A 9961-nucleotide genomic window follows, 5' to 3' on the forward strand; every position below is an offset into this window, starting at 1 on the left:
AACAATGTCCATTCCAGCTTGAAACCCATGCCAGAAGAGGGAGCCCACCCCTGACATTGCCTGGAGGACCAGGAACAAGAGCCTGGGTAGCCTAAAGGAGCAAAGAGAAGTCTCCCAAAGGAAGTTTTTCCAGTTTCTAAACGTAAGGCCCACATCTCCCTTTCTGAGTGCTGTAGACTTACACAGTCAGAGAGTCAAAGCTAAGCCATCATGAGCATGGACGTTGTTCATTACCCTACCCACCCACCCTTATTTCCCAGTATGGAAACAACAGCCAGCACTCAATTCACAAATCCCAAGACCTGCCTGCAATCCCTGGGTTTAAGCATGGACACAGGCCAGGCAAGACTCCGGTGCCCAGGCCTGTTAGAGTGTAGCTATGTTGGTGTATCCTGTATACAGGTGAGAAGTGCCATTGTCGTTCTAATTGATCCATTTGGGGGGCTGGACGTGGAGGCTGTCTGCCTAAGGGTCCTTAGCCCATGTGCTTATACTGGGATCGGTCTCTGGGGATCTGCACTTGGTTGGCAGTCATTTTATGGTGGATGTGGTAAATCACAAGAGTTATCACAATGACAAGGCCCAAGATGAGACCCAGAATCAGGGGCAAGGTCTCTTCCAGCTGCTCTCGCTCATCCACTGGACATTTGTGCTCTGAAATGAGAAAGGAGAAAAGCAATGAACTCTAATGGAAATACTCCAAATCCTAGGCCCTCCTAGCAGAAGATAGAAGCAGAGACGAAACAATCTCTCAGCAAAGTCTTTGTCGATTGACAGGTCATTGTTCTTCTTTCAGTTAGTCGTAATATTTCTACATAATATAAACTAAGTATGTATCAATTTAGCATGACAATGTTCAGTTATTGGATTCCTAGCAGCCATCAAAACATCCGGGTAATTTATCTAATTTAAAATTTACTTGAAATTTTTATTTAAATTTCTAATGCTTGGAAATTAGATATAGCCACTACGATTTTAATTTCTACGTTTAACTTCTAATTAAAAATCTAGCATACCCGGGATTACTTAGAAACACAAAGTGCTTGAGAAGACTGAAAAATAACAAGCGCTGGCAATGACTAGAACATTTGGAGCTCAGCGCTTGCTGAAAACAAACTGGTAAGCTGGCAAAGCGTTAAACTACCTGGATAAACTGAGAAACTGCTAACGTGTTAGGCAGTCTGGTGATTCCTAGCAAAGACAAATGAATCCAGCACTGCCTTCCCTAGACCAACCCCGAAAAGTGAGAACACATGGGTGTGATGAGACAGAAATGAAGGCTTAGAACTCAGCGTTACCTTTTCTAGACCAACATAGAAAATGAAACTAGATGAACATGAAATGAAAATATCCGTAGAAACTACTGAGAATGGTTAGACATGGTTATGACCAAAATGTGCATCAAAATGGAATAAACAGCAGAAAGTCATAAAGTAGACTATTAGTCAACAAAGAGAAATGAAAGACGGCTGCAAATTACAAAATGAGCCAATTTCAGAATTCTCAGGTTGCATAAAATTTGACACAAAAAATACAGATTGTACTATCCTTGTTTCTGTGAAGTTCTTGAACAGGTAAAATGAAGTCTGTGGTCCTAGAAACCCGACTGTCACAGGGCTTATGCGAAGGTATCTTGTCAAGGCTTTCTTGGGGAGGGTGATATAGTGAAAAGAGAAAGGTGTCATCTCAAATATAGCCTTAGCCCCCATGGGCAGTGTCCCCTGGTCTAGCGGTTATGGAAATGATAAAAGCTCAGAGGATCAGTGGCACAGAGTTCCAGGACAGAGCATTTGTCTAACGTGTCTCTGGGCTCAATCGTCAGCCCACAGATTTGAAAATAAATAAACAAGCAAAAACCAAAAACCAAAGTGTAAATGCTTGAGGATTCAGGGTTCTCTGGACCTCTGATACTCTGTGTACACGGAGACATTAGTGTCTTTTGTTTAACTGTTTTCCCCTGAAAATTAAAAAGGACCCAGATGACTTGTGGTCTGTTTTAAATATCTACAAATTTGAGTCTCTATTAAAGGAGACCAGAGACAAATTTCATGTTCCACTATGTTTTCCTGGCATTACATGTCCAATTTCCTTTTCATCCAAATCATTAAAATACTCAGGATTATTCCTTCTATCCCAGTGAAGAATCTCCTATCCCATCAGTCAGAAATATCCCACACCCTCAAGGGGTTATACTATGAATTAATTGCAGAAGGACAAGTTAATTAACCCCAACTGAAAAACATGGGGTGCTTGGAACAGCAAGCGACAGTGCCATACAAAGTGTGTTTGGTATACAAATGAGCCAAAGGTACCCTCTCCATCCGCTGTTTTCTTCTTCGCTGCAGGCTGAGACCCTTTAGCTCAGAAGCCTGCTGGCACCAAACTCAAACTTTTACAAACCCAATTATTTTTTAAAACAACCCATGTAGGCAAATGTTTAGCCATTTAGAGCCCGAGTGCTTTGTATAGTCATTGAAACCTCCCCCCACAGCTGCTACCCATTGATAAGGGAGGGCCATGTACGTATACAGCTCCAAGCTACAGCAGCCTCTACAGGATGTCACACAGAGGCACGCAAACTCTCCTCACTCCTGCTTTTTGTTGCTTACTGTAATGTTTTTCACTAAGACACATAAGTTACTATTCCTTCAGTCCCGCAGAAATACCATTCAATGAGAGCATGATCAATCCCTTTTTAGAAGACAATTATGCATTGAATCACATGTTGTTGGTTAATAACTGAGTAATTTGAGTAGGAAAACCATAGTACATTGAAATGAGCGGACCGTAATAAATTGTAATTAAATATGTAAACAGCAATAAAATATGTTATTAAACTACAATGTGCTTCAATATAATCAGAAAATATTCTGGGAACTGCTTAAACATCACAACTTCACTAGCATTAAAGTAAGTTCAGAAACTATTTAACTTCACATTGCAAACTTTTTAAATTACAAAAAAATATATCCATCAAAATTTGCCTTGTACATCGTTTCTAATGTATTACCAATATTACCAATAACATTTTGTAGTCCATGTTATCAGTGCGTCTCACAGTGTGACACTACCACCCAGAATGGATGAAAATTGATCTCACTGATTTAAATAGCAGTAAAAGTTGGCTTTGGTTTAGGCATTCATGAACTTCAATGCACTCAAATCTTTCCGGTTTAACTGAAGCTTTTGCCTGTATCCCATCACATGGCCAGTCACTGCCGCGCATGGTCCTGTCCCTACACTGCTGTCACTAAACACATGACCATATATGTTTTCTTCCTCCAGTAACTCTCACCCTCCCTTTTTCTCCTCTGTCCTCTCCTCCCCTCCCCTCTCCTCTCTTCCCCACTTTCTACAGGATTCTATATATCAGCAACATCATCAGGAGCTGGGCATGTGGGGGCCTACCCCAGGGCCCACGGAAGCAGATTCTGCATACAAATATCACAACTATGTTCACTCCGGTGTGCATTAAAATTAGACTATGTTGGTAATTAAGATTGTTTTTGTAGCTAAGTCCAGTGCACTTAAAGGGACATGAGTGATGAAGATGTCAACCCTCATCTGATTACTCTCAGCCCCAGTGACTGTCCACTTACCCATTTTACTGATCCTTCTTTACTTATCTCATATAGTAGGCTAAACAGGAAGTTATGAAGACCATCAGATAAAAACCTTCTGACACAGGAATGGACTTCTCACAACAAACCCCTGGCCATTTTCACAGACACACAGACACACACACACACACACCTGAAAGTGCATACAACCATCGTGGTGGTTGTGTAGATATATGCCCAAATATCCTCTGGCAGATACATTTCACTTACACATATATAGCCATGTACAACATGCTGGAAGCCCCTAGAAGTCCAGTGCTTGAACCTGAAAGGGCAATCCAAAAGGAATCTTTCCAATTCCTTTAAATGGAATACAACAATCTCTTCTGAGGTGGTCAGATGCAAAGAAGCAGAGGCAGGGGGAGCCAAGAACAAAAGAATGTCGTCTGCACAAAGGTGCATGATCCAGTGAGCGATTCTGATGCCTGCCTCCTCCCAGGAGTACTAAAGCCTGGGGCACTACACAGGCAAAAAACATCCCAATTACTAGCCTGAAATGCCTGGGTAATACTGCAAATTGCCTATGCCTATTCTGTCTGTATTTAGGAAATTATGTGTCCTTAAAGTCTCTAATAGTCTTTCCCATCTGCAACCTTGAAATGGATAATAATTGTTTTCAAACAAAATATGTAACTAATTCTATGTGATGAATTTTGCTGATTTAGAGTGAAGAGTTCTATTCTTTATTCAGCAGTTTTTTGTTCTTTGTATACATCAGGTGTGACTTCTCATCCATAGATGACTATCAGCAATCTAAAAATAACTCAGGATGGATGCAACTGGGATAGTGGTGAGAGACGAGTCAAATCAACAATTATAGCACAGAAGTGCCAAGAAACAAAGAAGAGCTAATAACAGCTGACCAGCAGATAGCAAAAGCCATTAAAAGTTCCCGCTTGAACTCAAATGTGTTTGTGGTGACAACCCTACAAGGCCTAGCAGTCTCATAAAGAGTTCATGAGTCATCAACAACCATAATATGTCATATTACATGTACTATTTCATCTTAAGAAAGACATTCAGTGCTACATTTTATAAATATTGGGATTCTGACCTCTCGATTTTTGTTTCCACTTCTAAAATGTACACATATGCAAGTCTATGTCAACTGAATATCAGCACATCTATTTAGACAATTACCTGGACATCTAATTATCTAGTACTGTGTTAGATGTTAGTAAAGTCAAGATGAATAATAGCCAATACCAAAATTAATTAACTGGTCTGGGACCCAGAATACAACACAATGGAAAGGCATTAAGATGAGGGCCTGAATTTTATCCAAGAGCACCACAGAAAGATAGAGGGCTAAAGAAAATGAGGGAGCAGGTGGGTGAGGTAGGGGGAAAAAAAGAAAGAGAGAAGGGGGAAGTGCGCAAATAATCAGGTCTTTCTCTAAGGAGAATTTACCTTCAGAATTCTCAGATGCTCTGGGAACAATTATTCAGGAGTGGTGGAGGCATTCTGTCGAATATCAGTTGAGAGAAAGCCTCGATTGCGTGAATGAGAAATAACTTGGGAAATGGTAGTGGGTGACTCAGATGGAGATCTTCCAATATTATGAACATTTAAATAATTCACTATATTCACTTGGTAACCCCCAACCCAGTGGAAATTACAAACAAAGTAATTAGAATCTGCCTATGGGTAATAAGAAGAGTATCAAATTGCCTTGAAATAATTCCTCCCTTAGGAGTGAAAGGATAAAAAAGTGAGAGGGAGAGAATAGGCAGGGGCGTGTGTTGTAGAAAGTTGCTCCATTTACTTTATAACCTCTAAATCTTGTGGAAATTGCCTTTGCAGCCTAGAAGGAATGCAAGCAAATACATCCTGAGAGCCCCATTTAAGTCCCTCTTCTCACCCATCTTAAAAGCCAGCTCCCTCTCCCTTTCCTAGCACCAACCTAACTTACCTTCACTGAAGACGAAATCAGAGATGATGTCAAAGGGTTGGATGTGTACTGCGGACAGAATCATAGTGACTGTTTTCTGAGGATCACTGGAGGCCAGAGAAATGGACTGCTGAGCCTGACATTCATAGGACATCCCAGCTGGGGTTACCAAGGCAGCGAGGTGATGGGAGTTGGCTGTGTGCTTTCCAGCTGCGGGAGAACCAAAGCGTCAACTGGGCTGGATGTGCCCTTTGCTGCTCCTAGTCCAGGGAGATCTCTGCTAAGCCCAGAACCTATGCTTTCTATTGGTGCTGCAGTCCCAGGCTGGAGCTCCTGCAAAGACACCAAGTGGGGAGGAAGGACCAAAGTCCCCCATTCCTTTTGAGAATTTCCTCATTAGGTAGTAATTTGGGATTTCATTTCGAAGGAGCATGCTGCCTGAAAACACAACCCTTTTGACTAAAGCCTCGATCGGCAATTCCAAAGATGGAACAGTGCACAGCTCTCCACAGCTCGAATCCCATTTTTCTCTGGCTCTGGCTCACACTTGCTGTTCTTTCTCTTTCCTTCTCGTTTCCTTATCCTACGGAAAATACTTGATTGCTTTGGCAAAAGGAAAGAAAAATAATTGTTTTGCCACAATTATCAAAATATAAAGAGGAAGAGATGTTGCCAGCATTATTTTGCATCCTCAGAAGAAAATCCTCTTTCCAACATAGAGCCTGACAAGCAAGACAGTGAATTTTGCTTTTGTTTTAAAATACATTTAAATGTATTTCTGGTCTTTAACAGTGCTTGCAGATAGGCACATTGTTATTTAAGGTGTAGGCGCTCTTCTCCTTCAGATGTTTTTGGAAGACTGGGGTGATACTGGGTGGAGAAAACTAATGAATCAAGATATAAGACACAAAACCTGCCCTGATGTGGCTGTGGTTAAAGCCCCAGAGAGCTATGCCGTTGTACACAGAAAGACACTGAAGCCCACTCAACCCTGTCACAGTGTCTTCTTGCATTTTTTAATACATTAGAGCAAAACAGTCTGTGATGTAGAAATAAAATCACAAAACTCATTGATGTCCCTTCCATGACAATGCCACCTTTCAGCTGAGTCTGAAGGATTTATGGCCCAGGCTTTCCTGGGGACACCTAGACGCTCCTACCTCTTTGACCCTGGAGAGCAAGCATGCCCCAGCTAGGTTTGATCTCAGAGCACAAATCCCAGAGCTGTTCCCAAGATTCGGAGACCATTCTGGCTTGCTCTTGCTCCCATGCACAAACTCTCCCATCCACATTGGACTACTTACCACTCACTGGGTCTTTAAAGTGAGTTTTCTCTAAGGTGTCATAGACAAACTGCACCTTGCTCAGCCTCCAAGTCGCCTCTGATCCTTTGGAAGTGTTGTGACTTTCCTGCCAAGATAGGAAGGTTCCTGTGGACAGCTCCAACTGCTTTATAATGGACAACCTCAGAGGCCACTACCGCGCTCACCCACGCAGACTTCACCATCCCTCTGAGTTCCCCCCTCCCACGCACCGAAATACCTTTACAAATAGCATTTTGAGTGTGTAGGCGCGATCTACCCAGAACACCTGCAGCTCCGATTCGTTGTGGCCACAGCGGCCATTCACCTCAGCTCCCCGGGTCAAGGCGATCTCAGCCTGCTCTGTGATCAGCTGGGAACACACACGCCCCGCGCCCCCTCAGCGCGTGGGGCCCTGGCGCGGATCGGGAAGGGTTGCGCTTCCAAACTCTAGCTTGCAGGTTTGGGCGCTCCTGTGTACGCGCGCTCCGGGGGTCCAGGAACATGCAGGTAGATTCTTACGTGCACACCCCTCCAGGAGGGGAGCAGAAAGGGGGTTTACTTTTAAAGCAGGCAGGGCGAGCAGAAGGCGTTGCAAGCTGGAACCCCCATGCAGCATTCGGGAACAGCCTGCAGGGGTTTGGGGGGAAGAGGCGGGCAACTGAGGTCTTGGCAGGGCCCGAAGGGAGGGTGCCCTTCGGCCCTGCAGCCCTAGGGGCAAGCCGGGGAGGAAAAAGGCTCCTTACGTCCACGTAATTGTTGGCCCACACATCATAAGGTACAATAAATTTGGCTGCAAACTCTGCCATGAGACACGTTGTCCCATTTTCCCGCACCACAAATATGTCTTTCCCAGGGCTCGTGGAAAGGCCCGAAAGATTTTCCACTTCTTGTTCTGCCACGGTTTGGGCCATTGCATCTGCGGAGCAAGCAAAGCAATCTCATTGATTTCAGGCTCAGGTAGCCCGCGGCTTTAGGACACTGGAAACTGTTCTCTGCAGGCTTTGGAGTGGCAAAGTTCCCAGCTCGTAGCTGTGTGCTCCCGCAAGCCATTTCTCCAACTAGCGCTACCAAATCCAGATTCACTGCCTCTGATTTATAATGAAAGCAGAATCTAAAACAAAATTAAATCCTTACTTACAGTGCGACTGGGCTTTAAAAAACACACTTGGGGGATAAAAGCTAAACCTTCCTTGCCAGTGCCATGCCCTCCCCCTTCCTATCCTGAGTATGGACTGTCTAGCGTGCTCGGTCTGGGTGATGCCACACAGGTGTGTGGCTCGCTGGGAGTTCTCTGAAACCGATGGGGGCCATCCCCACCGTCAGCCCCCAAATAATCATAACACATAAGGACCAATTTTAAACCTAAAGCTACTGGCTTTAGTCTGTGAATAGTATTCTCTGCAGAGTACATCCCGCACTCCTGGTCCCCAGACGCTACTCACGGAAGAGCATCAGGAGAATCCGAAGTCTGTCTCCGCTGAGAAGGGCTTTTCCTAGGAGATGCATGCTCGCAGTTGCCGCCAACCAGGCAGACGTGTTGCTGCTGCAAAGGCAGCCCCAGGAGGAAATCCCTCAAAGTGGCCGGTAGAGTGAGCTAAGGGAGGGGGGAAGGAGTACGGACTGGGAGGAAGGAGCGCTAGAGGTCCAGTCGCGTGCTGCACCAGGCGCTGTGGCTCTCGCGCGGCACACTGCAGAGGAAGCGCCCAAGAAGCAGGAGCCTGTCCACGCCTAGGGTGCTGAAAATGACGAGGTTGTGTTCCAGGACTTGTAATTTGGCTGTCTAGAGGGCCAATGGGATTGGGATGGTGTGTGGGAGGAAATGTCTCCCTAGGTCTGTTTTCTATTCTGCAGTGGTATCCGCAAAGATGAGTCTGTCCTAGGAAACTTAATGCCACCCTCGGACTTACTAAGCCCTCCCACCAGGTACAGTCAGTACTTAGTGAAGATGGAACACCACTGGAACCCTGGATCCTGGAGAGATGTCTGCTCCTGAAAGAAAGCGACAGAGCTCAGACTGTTCCTGCTTTGGAGAAAGGGGGTAGGCAGAAACAGAGAAGGAAAATGCTATGGCAACAGTTTCTGGCTTTCAGAGACATCGTCTCTATCTGCTCAGGAGCTTCTAAGTTTAAAACGACACCTCCTCAAAAAGGGGAACCAAATAATGCAGCATATCCTTGTGGACCGAGAGAGCCTTGAGTCCTACCCTTTGAGCGCTTGTGGCCTGAGCTAGTTTTGCTCATTAAGTTGTGGTCACTCTGTTAAGAGCGTTGCGCGTGAACCTAAGGCTTGTGAGCATACAGGGTTATCTGGGGTCTGGTAGGACAGAAATTTTAGAATTGTTCCGTAGGTGAAGACCCAGTGTTATGTAACAGAAACATGCGGGTATTACTCTAAAGCTTCTAGGGGAGCTGAAAGGCAAACACCGCTGGATAATTCCTTTATTTGCATTTGGTAGTTCGCTGAATTTTTTTAATTATTGCTCTATAAGTCAGAATGCACCTCTTTGGGGAGTAGACATGGTGCCCTCATTAATTGTAATGATGTTCCAAATATTCCTTTTGTTAGAGGATACTGAGTGCGGTCAATAAATAATAATTGCCTTAAACACATGTCATAGCCAATGTCATGTTAAAGGGCAAACTACAAAGGGTTTTTACCTATGTTGTCAGTTTGAATCTCACTTCGATTTTAGAAGCGGGGCAAGGGAAAATATAGGCTATTGTTTTACCTTCCCCAATGTAAGACAGTGAGAAATTAAATGACCTTCGGAAATGTCATATGGTTAGTTAGAATTAAAATAGAAAAATCACATGCTTTAACTTTATAGGGATCATATTCGCTTCTCTTTATATAACATTTTGACTCCAAAACACAGCACATTATGACTGCCATTACAAAGCTTTATTAAATGACAGTCTGAAACCTAAAAATATTAATAATCTAGATTCTTGATACATATAAAGTGCTGATTTAAGTATAGACATTCTAACACAGAATTTGCTTGAAACTGCCAATATACTTAATTGCATTTATTTTTTAAAACAGAAACATATTAAGAGATAGATCACTAGCAACTCAAATTATAAAGTAACGCTTGAATTAATACTGAAGCTCAATATCTTTTGGTATATATCTGCATCTTAGTA

General features: G+C 43.7%; 1 protein-coding gene across 1 annotated transcript; it reads right to left on the reverse strand.

Moving 5' to 3' along the window:
- Positions 1 to 252: 252 nt before the first annotated feature.
- Lamp5 (lysosomal associated membrane protein family member 5) lies at positions 253 to 9751 on the reverse strand. The gene is made up of 6 exons (XM_050134185.1): positions 8258 to 9751; positions 7559 to 7731; positions 7054 to 7185; positions 6816 to 6921; positions 5533 to 5721; positions 253 to 654 (listed from the first exon to the last, which is right to left on the reverse strand). Exons 1-6 carry the CDS (start codon positions 8319 to 8321, stop codon positions 476 to 478), a joined length of 843 nt encoding a protein of 280 aa, XP_049990142.1. The 5' UTR covers positions 8322 to 9751; the 3' UTR covers positions 253 to 475.
- Between the last annotated feature and the right edge of the window lie 210 nt (positions 9752 to 9961).

This window comes from Alexandromys fortis, unplaced genomic scaffold (assembly GCF_014885135.2).
Source record: "Alexandromys fortis isolate MF-2015 unplaced genomic scaffold, M_Fortis_MF-2015_v1.1 scaffold_6, whole genome shotgun sequence".
Lineage (NCBI taxonomy): Eukaryota > Metazoa > Chordata > Mammalia > Rodentia > Cricetidae > Alexandromys > Alexandromys fortis.

Excerpts from the sequence above, each read along its gene's own strand:
- Lamp5 (XM_050134185.1), bottom strand. The coding sequence starts at position 8,321 with ATGCATCTCCTAGGAAAAGCCCTTCTCAGCGGAGACAGACTTCGGATT. Across the intron at positions 7,186-7,558 it reads GGGCCAACAATTACGTGGAC|CTGATCACAGAGCAGGCTGA; the intron begins GTAAGGAGCCTT and ends GTGTGTTCCCAG. Across the intron at positions 655-5,532 it reads TGATTTCGTCTTCAGTGAAG|AGCACAAATGTCCAGTGGAT; the intron begins GTAAGTTAGGTT and ends TTCTCATTTCAG.